This window comes from Gymnodraco acuticeps, unplaced genomic scaffold, assembly GCF_902827175.1.
Source record: "Gymnodraco acuticeps unplaced genomic scaffold, fGymAcu1.1, whole genome shotgun sequence".
Lineage (NCBI taxonomy): Eukaryota > Metazoa > Chordata > Actinopteri > Perciformes > Bathydraconidae > Gymnodraco > Gymnodraco acuticeps.
The window spans coordinates 1,659,366-1,680,696 of NW_022990158.1; the positions used below are offsets into that span (position 1 = coordinate 1,659,366).

General features: G+C 40.5%; 2 protein-coding genes across 2 annotated transcripts in view; one reads left to right on the plus strand and one right to left on the minus strand.

Annotated features, from left to right (window-relative positions):
* Window positions 1-8,240, plus strand: part of LOC117546982 (palladin-like) — a 37,272-nt gene extending 29,032 nt beyond the window's left edge. Inside the window, 5 exon segments of the mRNA XM_034217434.1 lie at window positions 532-670; window positions 1,527-1,734; window positions 1,833-1,998; window positions 2,583-2,716; window positions 6,804-8,240. Coding sequence (XP_034073325.1) covers window positions 532-670; window positions 1,527-1,734; window positions 1,833-1,998; window positions 2,583-2,716; window positions 6,804-6,940 — 784 coding nt within the window. The 3' untranslated portion in view covers window positions 6,941-8,240.
* Window positions 8,241-9,641: 1,401 nt separating this feature from the next.
* On the minus strand, window positions 9,642-20,356 carry hdac3 (histone deacetylase 3). Its single transcript, XM_034217421.1, has 15 exons — window positions 20,149-20,356; window positions 18,724-18,806; window positions 18,447-18,589; window positions 18,131-18,212; window positions 15,229-15,285; window positions 15,070-15,125; window positions 14,861-14,994; window positions 14,107-14,187; window positions 13,658-13,731; window positions 13,434-13,498; window positions 12,477-12,566; window positions 12,316-12,374; window positions 11,870-11,949; window positions 11,373-11,530; window positions 9,642-10,867 (listed from the first exon to the last, which is right to left on the minus strand). The coding sequence occupies exons 1-15, from the start codon at window positions 20,201-20,203 to the stop codon at window positions 10,798-10,800; spliced, it is 1,287 nt and encodes a 428-aa protein (XP_034073312.1). The 5' UTR covers window positions 20,204-20,356; the 3' UTR covers window positions 9,642-10,797.
* Between the last annotated feature and the right edge of the window lie 975 nt (window positions 20,357-21,331).

The following is a 21,331-nucleotide window of genomic DNA, read 5'->3' on the forward strand; positions in this document are numbered from 1 at the left end:
GTGTTTCCTTCCTTTTTCCATTGTGTCCCCTTCAGAACTCCCCCCACCCCTAGCTTGAAAAACCATAAAGATACAAGTTTTAACCCATAATGACATTGATTCCATATAGGAAAAGAAAACGAAATAAATGGGAAAACAAAATTGTGAAAATGTCATTAAGTAACAGTGCAACATAATGACTACAAACACTATAACAATACAAATACAGAGCCCCTAAAAGTTCTCAAAGTTAGAAAAAGCTCCCGGTTCTCAAGCCAAATAGAGGTACAATTCGGAGACAAGCTTATAAAGATCCCACCCACCTGTCTTCTGAAAACCCAAACAGTGTTATACAGGTGCTGTGCTTCAAATCCTTCACAACTATAACTTTTGATGAGGTTCAAAGACAAAAGTTCAGGAGTCCTTTAGTTTGGGACAAAAACAGGAAATATGAGCTAGGTTTCAATACGGTTTGTTGTGTGTGTGCTGTCACTCTCCAAATGGAGTCATTGAAAGTGAGGTTATGAATGAGTAATGTCTGTCTCCCTGCAGGGGGAGGCGCCACACAGGGACGGATGAGAGGGGGAATGAGGGCTCAGCTATCCAGGAGAAGTCGTACGCCCCTCGCTTCCTGCAGATCCCTCTAGACCTCACTGTGGAGGAGGGGCGCTTCTGTAGGATCGACTTCAAGGTGAATCCCCCTCACATCAAGGGCTTCACATTTACACGTGTATTAAAGGTCTCCTATTATACTATTTTTAGGCATATATTATAGGTCTCAGATTTATGAAAATATATTAAAAACATGTCTATGAAGTGTTTTTCTCAAAATACCAAACAAATCACCCATTGTAGCATGCCTCATACCCCTCTATTTCAGCCCTGTTACACATGTGCTGATTCTGGGTCTGTAGCTTTAAATGTTGCCGAGCTGCTGCTGGCCACGCCCCTTTGGCGCATGCATGAAAATTCGACACATTCTCAGCTAAACCCTACTGTGATTAAACGCCATATTATGTTCCAAATTATTTCTGAAACGGCATGGAGCTCAAATGCTTTCTCGCTCTTGCGGGTTTATCACAAGGTGAGTTACTTTTTTTATACTCTCTCCAGTATAGCATTAGCTCTGAGTGTTAGCGATGCTTGCTAATTTGAAAATAAAGACCTATTACTCCCAAAACACGTCGCGCATTGTTTCTGAAAGCGACGTCTCTGATAGGGCCGTGGGCGTAAAGCCAGCCCACATTTTAGTAATGTCGTCATGACTGCAGAAAATCTGGATCAGCTCCGTTGTACCCCCGTTTTTAGCGATGTGAGTAAGGAGGAAAAGAGAGAGGGTTGTATTTGCTGACACTTTGTGAGTCTCCTTACACACCGGGGGCACACATTTATGTAAAAAGGAATCAAAAAGCTCATTTTGCATGATAGTTGACCTTTTAATACACTTGTATTACAAGGACAGGGTCTCCCTAAATAATACGAGCATCTCTTAGTGGTTTGGTCATGTAGAGGGGTGTAAAAGGGGGATTCTGTCTTTCTCCCCCCAGGTGGGAGGCCTCCCTACTCCAGACGTGTGCTGGTACCTGGACGGTAAAGCCATTCGCCCGGACGACTACCACAAGATGTTGGTGTGTGAGAAAGGGATGCACTCCTTCATCATAGAGATCGTCACCGTGCACCACGCCGGGGTGTACGAGTGTGAGGCCAGGAACCGAGCGGGGGAGAGCAGATTCACCATGAGGCTCGACGTATTAGGTAATACATGCCATTACAGAACTCCTGAGTGTTAAGCCTGTAAACGCTGTCTTTTTAAATAGAGTGTCATCATGTGCTGTGCATCCTCCTCTCTGCAGCCCAGGAGGCTCTCCGCCCCCCCACCTTTGTCCAGAAGATGTTGAACTCCAGAGTTCTGGAGGGAGACACCGTGAGGTTAGAGTGCAAAGTGGATGCTTCCCCCCCTCCACAGCTCCACTGGAAGAAAGATAAAGACATGCTGCGGATCGACCCAAACAGAATGAGGTGGGTGTGATAAAGTGCTTCATTACACCCAAGCTCCTCTACATCCAACGTAATAGAGGATATTAAGAAGTACACCCTTAAAGGGGCCATATTTAGCTTTTGGGGGTTTTTCCTTTCCTGTAGTGTGTAAAGCGTCTGCAAAGGCTAAAATCCCTGTGTTCCCTCCAGAGGGAGTTTCTCTCCCACGCACTCCCCCCCTTGCCTCAAACACCTCTATTGGACTGCGTTATTTACTTCTGTAACATAGTGACATCACTATGTAACACTCGCACTTCTAGTGGCCAGCGCGCCAACACATTGTACGTGCTGGGCTTATTTAAATGAAATGCACAATGAGGTTCTATATTGTCAGAATAAAGAGGTGTATCACCGGGTGAAGGTCTGATTCTTAATGACAGGTTACAACTATATCTGTCATAGAAGGTTGCACCAATACACCGTTTATTCAGCGATGAATTCTGACTGCACACACATAATTATAATTGTGTCTTTTGAATGCTCAGCCTGCAACAGGGTGCTTTGGCCATCATGTGTTGATAACAGAGTTGAAATATACATCTGATTGGCTGTCTTTGTTCCTCCAGTCTGTATGAGGACGGGTCGGGCCGGCAGTGCTTGTTGATAGAGAGGCTGATGAAGTCTGACGCCGGCTGGTACACCCTCTCTGCCATCAACGAAGCCGGCATGTCCACATGCAACGCCAGGCTGGACGTCGGCAGTAAGTCCTCCCTGTGTTCCTCTTTCTGTGCAAACTTGCTCCTAAAGGCCCATCTCAGCTGTCTGTTGTAGGAGATAGCCCGTGCGTTACCATAGTAGTCAGGGCTGTAAAACCAAACAGCAGATGGTGGATGTTGTGCGCTCTATGCTACACTGAATCCTGCTGTGCTGCCTGCATCACGTCACACAAATGCTGTGTTATGTGATCCAGCTGTAACTCGATGAATGTTAAAAGCAATCGAGCTGTTAAGCTTTCCTCAATAATACTGCAGAGTGCATAAGAGAGAGAAAATTACAACACAGCTATTAGGTTTCTCCTCGATCACATAACACACCATCTGCTCTGTGGAGGAGCTGACAAAGGCTGTAAAGAAAACTACCTGACCCTCTTTTACACATGCGCTGGACTGTGTAGGGTGGTGCGGGAATGAGTCCTTAAAGTTGGAAATTAGTTAACATTTAACCACTTCCAGTTCCCTTGTCTCAAAGTCAACGGTTTTTTCCGAAATAAGGTTTGTGGTTTAAACAAGCTTACGAAATATGTTTTGTCCTACGACATAGAATTTGTCAGTAAATATCTCACTGGGGAATGTCTGAAGCTTCTGTGTGTCATGAAAAAGGGCGTTTCTAAAGATAGGTCTTCAAAACATCAACACGGCGAACATGAGCTGCCTTTAGCTTAGCAGTGGTGACGTGAAGTCATGTGACCCTCATGTAGTTTGTGTATTGCATCACATTAGCTATTTCCTTCTAGGGATTGAATTTAGGCTACAAAAATGTAAAAAGTCGTCTTAATATGTGGAGATTATCCTGCTGAAAGTTTGTTTACCACAGATTATGCAATATTTCAAAATCCACTGCTTTTTGTCGAGGGAGCCCATACAATGCTAACTACCGGGATGGCCTACAACAATGCATCATCCCTGCACCACACAGACTACTTGATCAGAACCAGGACTCAGACACTTTAGAGGAACAGGATTCATTGACAATGCAAGTCCTTAACGACCCGTGACACACGGTCTAATGTCGCACTTCAGCTTACATCTCTCTGTTGTTAAAACAGAACACAATAAAAATCATTACACTTCCAAAATATATAGAATGTTCCTCAAGCATTCGTAGAAGAAGCAGCAATACCCAAGATGAATGAAAACAGTGTCAGTTTATTCTGTGGGTGTATTAGCACAGGTGACACACACACTGTTCAATCTTGTACAATAATAACATTTATTCTACAACAGTATTTACACCCATACTAGTTCTCATTTAAACTCATACCAGTGCAATCGTTTCATATATTCTATGAAAATATTAACATACTTACGAGTGCAATTAGTACTCAAACACACACAAATAGATTTTATTGGTATTTATTTGTGTGTGTGTTTTCCTGTCTTCACTGTGTATTTAGTTGATGTCTGTGGAATGATAATGAAAGGCTTTCTAATTTGTTTTTCATACATTTCACAAGTATGTTATCGTTGGTATCGGAACAAAAATCTGAATAGCTGTTTCTTTATGTAATTATACTTACTGTGCCTTGTTCTGTCTATATTTTGTGTGTTATATTATTTCGGTTATTTTACATTTTGAACCTTGATGAAGGGTTAATTAATGAATGTAGTTGATACTACAGCTGATTGTTAGCTGACCACCATACACACAGGTCCAGATGCATGACACTGATCAAACACTCGTGAACTGTTCGTGAGTTGGAAAGCAGAAGGTTTAACACAGACAGTGAAGGTCCCCTCTCTGTCTCTGAGCCTCGTCCTGCTGTCCTGTGCTGTGGTGGCGGGGCAGAGGAGTTATTTTCAGACAGCAGGCATGAGAGGAATGTTTACCCACTCCTCCACCACTCTAATCTGGAGCTGCTGTTTGAGACGCCAGCAGTTTGTAATACAACCTCAGTCAGTTACACGTGGAGGGAGTTTCTTTACATTGAATACAGACATCTGCTTGGACAAGAGCGTAACATGGTTAGAATTTGGTGGGAAAAGGTCTAAGGTGTCCTAATGTGTCCTCATATTTGTCTTGTATATAATGACGTTTTACGACAGACCATACTCTGATATTCTACACCAGGGTTTTCACCAATATCAGATATTTCCCACATTGCTTAAAGAAAGAAAACAGTGGGGTCGTCAGGGCTGACACATAGTAACAGATTTACTTTCACACTTAATGACCGCCGAAACTCAATGAACATAACTTGTATATCTTCATCTTGAACTTTTTATTTGACAAATCGTTGTATTGCGGGAAGAAACCGGAGTAAATCCTGACGTCGGCACAGGAAGCAGACGAGATGATCTCTAGAGATAAGGTGATCTTGTGGTCATCCGGCCTGCGCTGTGTTGACGTGGTCCAGACGACCCCTGGTCTTTCACAGATCTCAGGAGTCAAAAACCTTCGTCATCCATTACAAGAGCCAAATTATCTTCAGTTCTCTCCTCTTCTTCAAAACAGACCTTTCAAATATATAGTCTTTAAAAAACTCTGAATGAGGAAGTTTCACATAAAAACGTTTTTTCTACATATATTCCAATAATACAATTATTTTTGTTATTTAAAGGGGACCTATCATGCAAAATGCACTTTTGTACGTCTTTTATACATGAATATGTGTCCCCGGTGTATGTTTCCTCCATACCCAAATCTCTAAAAACGGGGCTGCAACGGATCTGATACAGATATTTTAAATTGTTCTGACGTCAGAAACGGGGTGCTCCGCCTATATGGGCAACTCTCCACCTATCAGGGGAATGTGGGGTTGGGCCACGGCCGGCCATTGCCACTCGAAAGCGCTCGAGACGCTGTAGTACATATGCCAGGCCTGTAAGTGGCGCTGTAGTCTGCCACAAAAGCAGCGAAGAAGGCTTCCCGCGCATGGTTTCCATGGTTGCCCTTCTGTTTATTCTCCGCTGTGGCTCTTTTTCTCCCTCCCCGAGGCAAGCGTTTGCTCCTGTAATTCAATGCAATCCCTCCCCATCGAGGCAACCACTGTAATTCTCTCCGGTTAGTCCACCAGCAGATGACAAACACCCACCTCCTGCCTCTTCCAAGGAACGAGGGGACCGTGCGGCAGAGTTTCAGTTAGATTTTTTCGCCGGTCAACATGTCCGTTAAAGTTTAAATCTTCCGGACAAAATTAGAAAAGTGCCGGTCAAAGGTCTTCTTTGTTATTTATTGAGCTTTAAAACAAATGAATAATGACTCTATATAATCATATAACTTATATGATTATATAGTCATTATTCATTCTTATATGATATAAGAATAACACACGGAGGACGGAGATCTCTTTTCCCCCCCCTCTTCTGACAGCCCAGCAGCTGATCTCAAAGCACGCTCCCCTCTCCTGCAGGGGGGCGTGGTCAGCTGCAGCTCATTTGCATTAAAGCTACGTCACAGAATCAGCCCTTGCAAAAACAAGGCTGGACAGAGCAAATAGAGCGAAATGAGGCATGGCTAAAATGCAGGATCTGTTTGGTATTTTGAAAAAAAACCTATATTTATATACTTTATATAGGTATGGCCCTATAATATATTGTTCAAATATAGCATGATAGGTCCACTTTAAGATGTTTTCTCTTACCTACCTGACCTTTTTTTTTACCTTGTTTTAAAAGAAGGAGGTTCTTTACACTCATTTATAAGCTAAATTGGAATGCAGTTCCATTCTTAACTCTCTCATCTTTCTACAACATACTAGTACATTTTTCGTTGCATATAAGTATCTTTTTGATGACTCGAATTACTTTTTATACTTTTTTTATATGAGTTACTATAGTATGACTTTTAAATATTTGTGTTGACATTTTTATGATATTCTGACTATAGTATTAATATAAGGACTTTCATTCTTTAACAACGTACAATCCTATGACATTCTCCATGACATGACATTTTGTATTGATGCCATTGTTTTACATTTAAATTACAGACAATACTGCAGTCCTGGTAGTAATTACAGTCACTTCTCTGCCTTGTGTTTGTCAACAACATAGCATTTCAAACAGATTTCATGTCTCATTGAATTCATCCCTCCCCTTTTTTTGTGCCTCCCCTCCCCTCCCCCTCAGCTCGCACAGCCCCGAAGACAGCGCCCCCTGGCTCCAAGACGCTGAAGCTGCTGTCCTCGCTAAAACACGTGCCCTCTCTGACCGTGGAGACCCCCACCAAGCACACCGCCCCTCTGTACGAGAGTGAAGAGCTGTAGAGCCTCACACAACCCTGTCACATCCTCACATACACACAGTGTCAAAACTGGGCCTGGCAAAGGTTTTACTAAGTAAGCTTTGGTTCAGATTTACAGCAGTGCAGCAGACCAGGACACAAAAACACTGCCATTTTGACTGATAAACTCTACAGGTTCACTCTACATTTCTTGGAAAAATGAGGTATCATGTTTGCCAATTTTTTAAGATTAAGGCAAAATTACAGTGAAAATCTATGTACTAAATAGTGAAATATTATGGTATAAAATGTGCCTTCAAAACCACAACTCTAACCAAAAGGAGCAGTTGGTAGCTACTTTGATTGAAATGTTTCCATAGTGTTTTGCCTTCTGCGTTAAAATAAGCCCACCTCATGCTGCCCACCTGCCTGTCCTTTCTCTGCAGACCTGATGTTTGATACATGCCTCTAAGCCTCTCCTGCTGTCTGTCATGCTCTCAGCCCATGGTGCCTTCAGGTCATGGCTGTATTAATAGACCTGGATAACGTGCTGCAGACTGCACTTTAATCCTGACAACTGTCAGCTTGTGCCTCGATTTTGTATTCGAGCCTTCCAAAGTCCCTGAATCACGGCTTCTGAGGATGTGCGTCCGTAAAGCTCCATTAATGAGAGGAGATCCGAGAGCTCTGCTGAGGTATAAATGCGGTCTAATGTGTTTTAAAAGTTGTTTAACAATATACAGTGTGAATTAAGCTATTTATTTGAAGGTTATTAATTATCAGTGTTGCCCCCTCTCTTGGCCTGAGGTGTGTCATGGCTGCCATGCTGATACCCAGCCTGAACATAAAACCTGATCTGCACTCAAAAAGACACTCGCAACTAACTTAATCAAGTTTACATTTGATCCCATCGGCAGTGCGGATTACACGTTTTTACATTTCACTCAAAAGGAGAATATCAGTATTTTTTCTCCTTCGATGCAATAATCCTGTTCAGTAGGAATCAGTATGTCAGCCAAACTCAAAATGTCAGACCGGTGCCTTACATATAAAGAAGCTTGATCTGTCTGCATACAGTTTTTGTTACTGCCAGCCATTAAGTAATTTCACAAAGGAAATGTATACTTGGCTGGATATGCATGCAAAGAAGAATATCTGATATTTAACCCTGCGTGGCAACAAACTGCCTGAAATAAAGTATTTTTACAACGTATCAAACAGGGTTGAACATTGGATTGTAATAGTTCTGTGAGATTTTAAACTGCAGGTAGTAGTGTGTATTGTTTGTTGTGTAAGTTCTACATATCACTGGATGAATGAGGAATAAAGTGTATGTGACCTTAGCCGCCTGTTGTTTATTTTTATTTATTTTTTATAATTCAGCCCTTTGACTTCTGAGAGAATAGGGTTCAACAACTAAAAGTAACTTTCATTATTAATGACAAGTGGCCATCTTGTGAACGTGTCCAAATCCTGTAGATGAAAACCTGCTTTCATTTTACTCATGGTGATGATTTATAAGTTCATAATAGTCATTTGATTGAGTTGAACTAACTATTTTGTATTCATTTTATAATAGTTATTTTATTTAGTTGAACCAACTTATTTATATAAGTTCATAAGTTATTTAGATTGAGTTGAGCTATCTTTTTAAATTCATATTCTAATAGTTATTTTCATTGAGTTGAACCAATGTTATTTTATAAGTTCATAATAGTTATTTAATTGAAGTGAACTAACTATTTATAATGAATTAATAATAGTGGTTTAATGAGGTCGAATTGACTGATAGTATGTAGAAAATATCCCTAAAAAACGACACAGTATACTATGTCAAAAATATCAGAAAAAAAGAATGTCGAAAATATGCAAAAAAACGACATAGTATGTGCAGCATCAGAGCCAGTGACACCAGCATAATCAATACACTGATCAGGAAAGCTGGGGTTGTCATCAGCATCAAGCTGGACCCCTTTGAAGCTGTGGTGGAGAGGAGGACACTGAACAGGCTGCTGTGCATCATGGATAACCCACCCATCCTCTCCACCTGCAGCTGGACAGTCAGCGGAGCTCCTTCTCCAACAGACTGCTGCAGCTCCGCTGTCACAAGGACCGATGCAGGAACTCATTCCTGCCCACTGCAATAACTCTGACAGAGAACTCTCTGCTACATAGTTTCTCTTGGAATAACCACATTGTACATTTATATAATCTGTTCAATATTTAATATTCCATCTGTCACATACTTATGTATATATAATACCTTGCTTTATATCTTGTTATTGTTCATTTCTAAATTCAACATGTATATTTTCTACTTTCTTGTTTATTTCTTGTCTTTTAATTTGTGTTGTACAATGCCATGTCTTTTTATGCTGCTGCAACACATACATTTCCTAAATTGGGATCAATAAAGTACTATCTTATCTTATGTCAAAAATATATGAAAAAAAGAATGTTGAAAATATCCGAAAGAAAACACGTATGTCGCAAACAAATAAAAAACTATATACGGTAGTCAAGCATGTTGAACACATGAATAAAACATTTGAAAGTAAAGTGTATTGAAAACTGAAAAAAAACAAAGTATGATATGTCCAAATATTTGAAATAAATATGTAGTATGTGGAAATATCTGAAAAAACTAGCATAGTATGCGGCCATTTTCAAATCCTGCTGATAAAGACCCAGGACTTCAGATCACACACATTACATATCATGTAGCTGACGCTTTGGATTCAATGTTTTCCATTTTCAAATATTTTCAATTTGTAGAATTTTTATTAAAATCAAAAGTAGACAATATCAAAAAATCACATGAAACTGTTTCTGGCTAAAAGAGGTTGTGAGGTGGCAGATAATAGAACGTATTTCAACTTGATTCTTTACAAAAATGTTTAACAACCTAAACAACAATCGCCACAGGTGTCATGTTCTCCAATATGAACACACTCACAGTTCATACATGTATTCATGTATATATACAGTAATGGGCAGAGTATCCAGGAGTACAGAGAAAGGAATGTAAATAGGAAAAGCGTCTAGTTGCCTCATTGATCGATGTTCCAGTCCAAATAAAGTAAAAATGGAAGTGCCCAGCTCTAAACCAATGTTTGACTTCACCTGAATAATTGTAGGATTGTAGAAAAACATTGTGACAACTACATAGGGGCGTCAAATAATAAGTCTTCTTAAGATGTAGTCAGTTTAAACGAGGCTAATGTATCGTGGCAGGCACTTGGACAGTTCCTTGCAATTGAAACAACTCCTCACATCTTTTCCAATGACACCTGGTGTTAGTTTTCTTCAAAGAGTGCCTTCACATGTCACACTGAATCCTGTCACACAGCACCTGCTTGACATTTCGGATTAGATCAAAACATTGCCTTTTGATGTGACATCTGCGGTTTACAAATGTAACTCCGTTGATTAAATAACTTTGGTTCAGATGAGATTTCCCTCCTTCAAAAGTCAAACACATTTCATGAACAAGACAACAAGTGAGAAAAAGTCTATAATCAAAATCGAAAATATACGTTTTGAATACCAGTGGACGGTGCTTCAAAGAAGTAATATCATATGGATATGGCCAGGATTATTAAAGAGTATGTGATCTGGGCTCTTCCTGTTGTAACGGTAAGTGATGGCTCCAACAAGAAATGTGAATACTGCTGTGTGTAGGTTGGCTGTTCTGATGAGTGTCGGTGGTGTAAAGGACCAAGATGGCGGCTGATTGAGGACTTTTAAAAAGAGGACCTTCTAAAAGAAAGCAGGAACAGAGCTCGAGTCTTTTCAGTCCTTCCAGAAATGTAGTTTCTGTAAAAGCTGCAGTCATGAAGTGATGTTTGATGTGATGCAACAGAACGCTGCAGGGAAAGCTCCGCCCCTTTCATCCTCAAGTCAAATCTCTACGTCGCTCTCTTTGTCGTTGTCGTGGTCACCGTCGTAGAACTCATTGGCTGCCTCGGGTCTGATGGAGACGCATGATTGACAATCAGTATATTATTATTTATGAAAACAGTGATGCAGTTATATGTACAGCACTTTGGCTCGACCAAACATCTTTATAAATGTGCTATATAAATAAAACTTGATTTGATTTAAAATAAGTATGCAATTAGGTCATAGTATAGTATGAAATAAAAGTCATAAAAAACTCATAATATATAGCATGCTATTAACAAAATATTTTAAACATAGTATGCAATAAACAAGTCATACTAAATATGTTAAAAAAGTATAATTTGTTATGAAAAAAGTAATATATAGAATGCTGTTAAAAAAAGTCACTTACGTATTTCATAAAAAGGTAATAAAACAAAATAAAGAAATCATAAAAAGTCATAGTATAGCATGTGACTAAAGGAGTCAGTTGTATATTATGCTATCAAAAAACACAAAGATATAATTGTGTAGTATTTGATAAAAAGTTATTATAATGTTATAGCCCCCTCCCTCAGCCCCTCCAGGTGTACCTGGTGTAGGGTTCCTCCCCCCCCCTCTCGTCGGGGTCGGGCTCGTCGGTGCGTTCGTAGCTTAGTATGTCGGAGGGCACGTCGTGGATCTGGACGCTGGGAGCGTGGTTCAACATCTTCAGGTTCTCAAACACCGTCTGACGGATCTGCTCCAGATACTGAGACAACAAGAACAGACTCTTTTCATGATGTGCTTGGGAGGAGACTGTAACATCGTTTCTGTCAATGGAGTCTGGAGGCTTTAAAGAGAGCCTAAATAACGGCTTCCTCAGAAAGGGCTGTGGACAGCATAATAAACATATTGTAAATACAGTGTACACTCAAACTGATATGGATTTGTTTGGGGTGTTTTAAAATGTGATTTGCTGTACATCTGAGCTTCCTGCTGGTACTCCCGTTTGTTTCTCCAGACTTCATTTGTTTGCAGCATTATCTACTTCTCATGGAAAGGAAGGAATTATGGATTCATATATCGTTATAATTGGACAATTTCTCACCTGTCTGGAGTTCTGGTTCTCTATCCTGGTGCTGACATCTGGATGCAGCGTGAAATCTGGAGCAAAGTACTCAAAATATTCTGGAGGAGGAGGAGGAGGAGGAGGAGGAGGAGGAGGAGGAGGAGGATGAGGAGGAGGAGGAGGAGGAGGAGGAGGAGGAGGAGGAGGAGGGTCAGAATCCAGAGAACATACAACATAGATTATTGTCTGTCTCTGTGAGAAAGCATTTCTGTTCAATTCTTCCTCTTTCAAAAAGTTTCAAATGTCAGATAACTCCTCTTCCAAAAGATGGCGCCAAAGGTTGGAAATGCTACATTTTGATATCTATGCCACAAAAACATAATAGGACTCTGAAACTGAAGCCATTTTGGATAAAGGGAATCAGGGTGTTAGATCATAATGATGAAATGAGACGTTGGTATTTGGTGTATCTAAGAAGCACTCACCGCTATACGGCAGCTCATCACTGATGGGTTCGTCCAATAACAGAGACGTCTCAAAGGTCCTACAGCAGAGCAAAGCAGGTTCTTGTTAGGGGCAGATCTGCTGTTCTCTATCAACTCAGAACCTCCTTAACATGACGTTATGTGCAGAGAACCAAACTCACCAGCAGCGAGCCACGTTCCTGACCGTGTACCCCCCCCCTCCCAGGACCAGCAGAGGGATCCTGAAGCTCTTTACGAACTCCACACACTCTCTGGAAGACAGAGGTTACAGAGACAACAGTTAGTTTTCCTACTGGATCCCCGCACAGACAAAAGTGCAGTAGAATTTCTGCTCTTATAACAAAAAAAGGGAAAATATATATTTGTTTTCTTTTACACAATACATTATAATGACAGATTCCAACAGTGCAGCTCAGAACAACACTTCTTGTTCACTCGAATGAAGCTTTGAATTCCTGTCGCTATATTTGATGACATTATCAACATAAAACTCTTTGTTCTTTGGACCAAATCCTCAATTAGAATAAAGCGATTCATTGGATTAAATGAGTGGTTGTTTTTTTGTTATCATTTAGCATTTTGGGGTTCAGTGTGTCGCCCATGGACATTTCAGAATGTAGAATTCAGTGCGCATGGATCAAAGCAGCTACTTTCTGATTCATGAACAACTGCTGTGCGGCCTGGGCCAGAGTGACTGTCCTCCTCCATTATATATTTCCTCAAATAGACCTCATCAACAATTTACTCATTTCTAGATGGAGCCACAGCATTGGACTTTTTCTTGTGTGCATCACATTCTCACGGTAGTTTGGTCATCATACAAATAAATACCCTATACCAACATAGAAATAAATGTTTTCTGTTCCGTTTAATTTCTCATTGCAACTTCTTATGTTAAAATGTGTATTTCATTCTATTTTATTCTAATTCATCTCTAAAATGGAGGGAGCTGCCGTCACAAACCTTATTTCCCCCTGGGACATATGAAGTATTCTGATTTACATTTCACCTTGTTGAATTGGACTTTTTGCTCCCAATCTCCCCAACGGTATACCCGAGAAGTTGCTTGACAGTGTTTCCCAATGAGACATTGATGATGTCAAATAAGTCAGTCTCACCCGTGTCCTCGTATACTGAGGTTGAAGCAGCCGAGTCTGTCGCAGCCCAGAGAATCTGCTCCACACTGAAGGAGAAGAACACGCAGATTTACAATGTGATGATGGGAGATCTGGCTCTGATCACACTGAACCGTCTAAAACGTCCCCACACACACAGACCAAACTATTAGCTAAGATGCCTCAGAGTTATGAGGCAGGTCAGAGCCTCCGAGTCCCACACTGACCTGCAGGACGATGCAGGTCGGCTGGTAGAAGTCCACCACCTGTTTAATGACCGGCTGGAACAGCTGCCTGTAGCCTGACACACACACACACACACACACACACACACACACACACACACACACACACACACACACACACACACACACACACACACACACACACACACACACACACACACACACACACACACACACACACACACACACACACACACACACACACACACACACACACACACACACACACACACACACACACACACACACACACACACACACACACACACACACACACACACACACACACACACACACACACACACACACACACCCACACACACACACACACACACACACACACACACACACACAGTATGAATATTATGTGTTCTTTTACACAACAGGTTAGACATTTCAATAATAAAACTTGAAACAGGAAGTGAGCTCACTCTGGTCGTCGATGCCGTCTCTGAGGGGAACGTTGAGGCAGTAGTAGCGGCCGCTCTCTGCTCCCACCTCGTACATGTCACCTGCAAACACACCAAGACGCTGTGTGAACACACGTGTGTACAGAGAAAACACAAAGATAATGTCCAGCATTAAAGCAGATGTCCTTGTTATAATGAGAGATGCACACATTTCCCTGTTTGTTCGGTTATTTATCATTTGCTAACAAATATACAAACAAAAAATGAAAATGGAATGAACAAATGCACCTGGTATTTGTCTTTGTAGGTGTTATAAAGCAAAGTAAAACTGTATGCAGATGAATGCACTTCTGTACAGAAATGTCAAGGCTGTACTTGAAACATAAACAACTTGGTAAATGGAGTTTAATAATTATAAAATAATTACAGAGCAGGGAAGGGAGGAAATATTGTGATTCAAATTCAGAGATTACACGACATTACATTACACGTCACTTGTTAGACGCTTTTATCCAAAGCGACTAACATACATTCAATACTGTGGTGAAGTGTCTCGTCCAAGGACACAGCGGAATGTTTGACTGCAGCGGGATTCAAACCCGTGATCCGAAGATCAGCGCACTAACCACTGAGCCACAACCTCCCTTACTAGATTAGAGATGAAAAGTCCAGAGAAAGGAAAACAAATATCTCTCTGACATTAAAAATAGTCATAACTATCTGAGAAATGAGCAAAATAAATCAATACTATTGTTATAAATAAAGCAGCTCGCACCTGTTCCTGGAAAGAAGTAGTTCCCGTATTTGTGGAAGGACACAGTCATGACGCGGTCAGTCAGGTAAAAGGCTTCCTGTACGCCGTCACCATGGTGAATGTCTATGTCGATGTACAGAACCCTCGGGTGGTATCTGGAACACACAGAGGTTATAAAGAGAGAGACAGCAAACGCTCGGTAAATGTTCTTCAGAGGAGAACCCTCTTACTTGAGAAGCTCCAGTATACTGATGACGATGTCATTTACGTAACAAAACCCAGACGCCTGCAAACACAGAAACATCTTTTTAGTCCTTCAACCATTCACAGCTCCATGCAATGAGTTAAGCAGAAAAGATTGAGGCCAATATACAGCACTTCGTTCTGACCTCAAATTTCTTGGCATGATGCAACCCTCCAGCCCAGTTGATGGCAATGTCGCAGATCTGGAAGAAAAGAGATACTATCAATAGACGTTAACAAAATCCCAAGGACTCTGTAACCAGTCTACCTTCAGGGCTGTTTCAGTTGAACTAACAAGTGTAATGCTGTCCACATCTCTACTCATCAGCAGGAGGACAGGAAGTTAACGTGGCTGAAATAATAACAACTACTAAATCAGTGGCTGTGATGCATGTGACACTGCATAGAGCCCTGATTTCCACCATGTGTTCGCAAGGGGTCTCCCAGGCTAAGAATGTACATCGGTGAATCTCATAGGTCAAGTCTTGCCTGTTCAAGCTTTATGCATCTAAAGAGAGATAGCAAAAACAACACAATGAGTTGCTGATAGCGCTGTCCATAGCACTGAACAGAGTGCAGAGACCAATATCACTCAGGCCATTGTTTCTTAGCCTGCTTGCTTTTTGTGGGTGTAAATCGAACTGTTATGTGTTACTGTTATGTTTGTCTAACAAAATGAGAGAGTTGTTTCTACGAGCCTTTCTGAACATGTTTTCAGTGCAGTGATAGTGCAAGTGCCATGATTAAGACATGTTATTATCGATCATGTACTAAAGCCTTGTTGAAGATATCGACCAGGTGGGGCTAAAGTGGTCCCACACATGATAACAATAGAAATACACTTGATTGATAAGGCATTTTTGGAACACAGTTACAAAGTCCTATCCAATAAACACATTGGCTTGGAAGCAAATATGGAAAGTGCAACTTGTTCTACATGGTGATTCATCCTAGCACACTAAGGACAATGATTGTATAGTATTATCAGGAAAACATTTGTATCAATAGGCCGCTGTTTTCAACACAATAGGCTATATATATATATATATATTATGATTTATGGGGAGAAAGCAAGCAATGCTATGTGGATTCAGACATTGAGCTCCCCTGTATAGAGTGCCACAGTGACGCGTCCTAAAACCAGGAAGTAAACTCCTTCCGGTTCCTTCAACAAAAACACAATGCAATTTCTCCATAGGATTTAGGAAAAGAGCTGGAAATCAGGTCTGTGGTTGAAACACATTTAAGAGACGGATCACGTTTTGTTCAGCCGGATAATATCCACATGTCTATCCTACTTTTATCATTTTCTAATCATAAATCTAGTCGCCAGAAGCTAAATGCTAACGTAATGCTATAAAGGAACTACAGCAGGGTCACGTCACGCCAACTTAAAGGTGGGGTAGGTCATTTTGGAGAAACCGGCTCGAGTGCTGCTAGAATGTTAAAATACACAACTGGAAAAAATCTGCCACTTCCTCACAGAGCCCCTCCTCCTACACACACGAACGCACACATGACCAATGAGGGCACGAGGTAAGTTACGGCTTCCACAGATGACGTTTTTTTATGTATTTTTTGTCAAAGCACTTCAGATATTCATTGCTATCGGGATGTTAAGAGCATTCCATGGAATATAACAAAACTACAGATTCAAAATTGTACAAGTTGAAGCTTTTGATTGAACAGTTTGCAAGAGCGCAGACACTTGCTTTCAAACAGAACACGGGGAAAAACAAACTTAGAGGAGTGTTTACGTGTTCGGTGTAATGACGTAAAAGGTCCTCGACAACTTCTGTAGTCCTATTCAGCCACTCGGTAACAACCATCGTTTTTCAGACACGTCAACTCTTCAGAAATCACCAGTGGGGTCACTGCTGATGGATTTAATGTCGTAGAACAAAACGTGATCCGTCTCTTAAATGTGTCTCAACCACAGACCTGATTTCCAGCTATTTTCCAACATTTCTTTTTTGTCGAAGGAACCGGAAGTGGTCAAATGCTAACTTACTTCCGGGTTTTAGGAGGCGTCACTGTGGCACTCTGTATAGACCCTCCAGAAAAACGCCATTCTGCGATCGCAGTATTTACCGCATAATCAGCAAAATGGCGCAGATTTTTAAAAGGCTGTATATTTATCAAAAGGCCGCAGAATCCCCGCATTTTTCCACACAAAGTTGAGGGAAAAAAGTTAACTCGTATTGACGTGAAGTGATGATGATGACGACGCGACGTCATCTGCATGACAGAAGGTAAACAACACCGTAGAGTGAACGTGTGGAGCTCACACGAGAGAGAAAACACCAAGATGAAAAAATCTAATCCATCTCATTTACCGACGAACATTTCTGCTAAAGACCGAGCAAGCAGTACCCCGAAGTCTTGCACGAAAGTGGGGGGAAACTATTCTGCACCCCGTGCAACTGTGTGTTGGAGCATAAGAGAACATCGATGGTGACGACCCACTTTGATTCATTCAAAGATTCTAAAATGCTTTCTGCTGCTGCGGACAAGAAAGCCAAACAACTCACGTTCACCGAGGCATCAACCTCCAAAACCCATTCGAGGGCTACAAGAAACGAGGTGAGTAGCCTACAAGATTGAAGCTGGTCAGATAACGAACAAGTAAATGAAAACAGAATGAAGTGGAGAAGTGTGTGTGTGTGTGTGTGTGTGTGTGTGTGTGTGTGTGTGTGATCAAAATAGCCCAATTGCTTTTACAATAAATAAACATTGAATGTGTTTAATTGAATAGTAAAGGGGTTTAATGTTAGTGGCAGGTTGTGTGTGAGAGAGAATAAATAAGACAGCCCAATATTAAAAAAAATATTTCGCAACTTTCGGCATATTTCACGGCATAAAACCCCATAAAACCCCATAAAACCCCGCATGTTTAATCGCATAATCAAGGATTTTAGCCCGCGTTTTTCTGGAGGGTCTATCTATAGCCCGATTGGAATGATTTGTTTTCCCGCCACAGCAACAGTTCAAGTGTGAGTTTGGCAGGTGAATCAGACCCCTTAGATTGCCCCCCCCCCCCCCCCTTACCTTGTGGTTGAGCTGTGTGGCCCCCTGTAAGGAGGCTCCTGTGTATCTTGAGCAAAACTCAAAAAGACCTGGAAACACAGGACTGAAACGAAAACACATGGGCGCCAAATATTTCATTAATGGTATAATAACTCAGTCACTGTGGCTATTAGGCGGAGAATCAGACATCTGAGCCCTAACATTTCTGAAGAGTGGGAACTAAGAAAGCAAATACATCATTGCACATTTTGACATATTGAATTGTCCTTGTTGAAGGACAATGAGACAAACATAACCTAATATGTGATGATGTTTATAAATAAGGAGCAACGCTCACCAGTCGTCTCCCACGTTGAAAGTGTTGAGGCTCTTGGTGAAGCCCTGCATGTTGTTGGGGCTGACCTTCTGCAGGAAGTCTATGTAGTCTTCAGAGTGGAACCGACACATGTCGTGCTGAGACGCTTTGTATGGCTTGAACACCTAATAAAAACATATAAAGCTGATTAAATATATCCGATTTGAGATGTTTTTATTGTGAATGGATAGTGAGCAGATGTTAATTGAGCGAGTAAAGCCTCAGCAGGGTGTGAATGTATAACAGCATCTCTGCTCACCATCATTTTCTTGTAGAGTCCATAGTGCAGCACCAGACTGTGGGTCAGAGACAGACGGTGGGGCTTCATGGGGTGGCCGGCACCTGGGGGGGAGAGGCAGTTCAAACATTACAGAACACATATTCATAGGATACATTCATCGTTTTGTCTTCTATTAAAGGTCAGCTGAATTTCACAACAACACGTAACGGACCAAAAAAGAAAACTATGATATTTTGTAACAGGACACTCAAAGGACTTGTATCCCCTCCCCTCTGGCAGGAGGCTGCGCTCCATCAGGACCAACACCTCTCGCTGCCTGAACAGTTTCTTCCCCTCTGATACCGGCCTCATCAACAAGGCCCGGCCCCCCCAACAAGGCCCGGCCCCCCCACTGACTGTGACTTTTTATCCACCCCACAAACATTATGCATTACATTAATGCACATCATGTGAACATCTTAATACCTTGGCGTGTCAACTCTGACTGCCTTTTGCACATGTCTGCACAGCCCTCCACTTTCAAATACAATTCAATTTAGTTTGCCATATATTGTCATAAACTCATCATCCTAAGTATTTTTGTTTTTTTGCTTTTAAGGTCTTTGTATATTTAAATGTGTGTAAATACTTGTGTTTAGTATTATTTTGTAATGCTAAATTGGTTCTTAAAAATACTTATTTTGTATTATCCTTATATTGTTACCACTATTGCAACTTATTTGTACTATTGGGACTTCCCTTTGACATCAGTCAAAATACAGAGGAGCATCTCTTTGGAACAAACTTCTCCCATCACAATCAACAGCTATATTGTTGTTGTTTTTACAAACATGTGAAAAGACTTTAGGAAATCATATATATTAATGTAATGCATCTCAATTTGTCAACATAAATTATTTACATTTTCCATTCTTATATATTTTATGAATTGTGAATTGTTTCCCTTAAAAATAGTAGTTGTGGTATTTCCATAAGCCACTTTTACATTATTCTGAACAAAAACAATCTTTAAATCTCTAAATGTATAATAGTGTTAATAAATCAAATGAATAGCTTAACCAAAACAATTGCAGTTAAACAAACAATATTCTCTCGCTTGTTTAAGATAATCAACAACAGGTGTATATCATATGTGGGCATACTCCCATGAGCATTATAGGCACATTGTTTACTTCAATACGTTTACCCTTATTGTAAGCTACTATGCAGTTACTACATACTGAGCTGTTTAGTAAACCATTTGCTATATAAGAAACGTAGCAATACATGTGAAATTGAGCTACGTTTAAAGAACCTACACAACAGACCTCTAAATGCACATACGAAGCTTGAAACGCTTCAATTTAAATGTAAAAACACAGCCCTGAAGTTATTAGCATCAGGCTAGCTTGCATTAGCACCGTTTCCCTTTGTAGGCCCGCTCGTTACCATAACCACACTCACCATAATGAAAGTTTCCCACGTCTGGGTCATAAAAATAAGACGTTCTGTTATTCATTCTGAAAGGAATATGTTGTGAATTTTTATGAGAAACTACGAGCGTTCTTGCGGCTACAAAACACACATTTTCCTATCATTTAGAAGATAGCCGCCATGGTAAAAACACCGACCACGTCATCAGAGAGCGACAGTACTACTAACGGATAGGGGAGGGGCGTGTGGGAGGAAAGGATGCGGCTGACAAAATAAAACTGAACTGATGTAAAAATGATTAATTTAAACGTGTAGGCTTATAACTTCGAGTATTAAGACTACCATTTCACCTTATTTCAATATTTGTATTATGTTTAAATAACCTTTAAACATTTGTTTGTCATTTTGTTATCATTAATTGTGATTTACCATACTCCAGTTGGACCAACATATTTTGGCTTTTCCCCTTCTTTAGGGTCGTTAGATTAAGTTGTTTACTTTACTACAAGTGTAACTAAATCCTTTAACAGTTTCGAATTATCATCTAAAAATGTGTTTTAAGATTAACAACTGAATCACACGCTTTAACAGATCAAATAGCTGGTGACAACCCTAAATCGGTTGGAAGACAGTTTCATTTCAGTCATATTTTTGTTATTATAAATGTAGTGAAGTTAGTATAATAATTACAATAAGATCAATACTGGTGCATCGCTCGTGAAAAAAACATTAATTTGTTTACCTCAGCTTGGTTTCCAAAACAAAGTGAGATCTGCAACACACCCTTACACAAAACATACAAAGACGGTTTAATTCTGAAATGCTTTTTCAGAAGCCAAGATTACATGTTTTCATTGATATCCAAATGTTGGAAAACACATTGCAGCATGATTGACAGCAACAAAAGAAACAGCTACAATTAAAGAATGGGAGTTATGCTGTCAGTGTCCATGCTATTATCAAAGGATTAAATTGTTTAACAGTTGATTATGACAGCATCTAACATCAGGCCAAATAACAGGTCTCTGCAGGTTACATTCAAAACAACTTCAATATGAATTCAATACAAAATGTGTGTTTGTTTTGAACACCTGTATGGAGGTATGGATACGTTTTTTTCTCCAGATTATACTTTGAGATAATCCAGATTTCACACTGGTGGAAGAAAGGAAGGTGCAGCATTTGTTATGAATGTTATCCTACATCCACACGA

Bases quoted from the DNA above. Each gene is read 5' to 3' on its own strand.
- hdac3 (XM_034217421.1), bottom strand. From the start codon at position 20,203: ATGAATAACAGAACGTCTTATTTTTATGACCCAGACGTGGGAAACTTT. The intron at 12,567-13,433 runs GTGAGACTGACT...TCTGTCTTCCAG, and splicing joins CTCAGTATACGAGGACACGG to AGAGTGTGTGGAGTTCGTAA. The intron at 12,375-12,476 runs GTGAGTTTGGTT...GCTCTGCTGTAG, and splicing joins AGGAACGTGGCTCGCTGCTG to GACCTTTGAGACGTCTCTGT.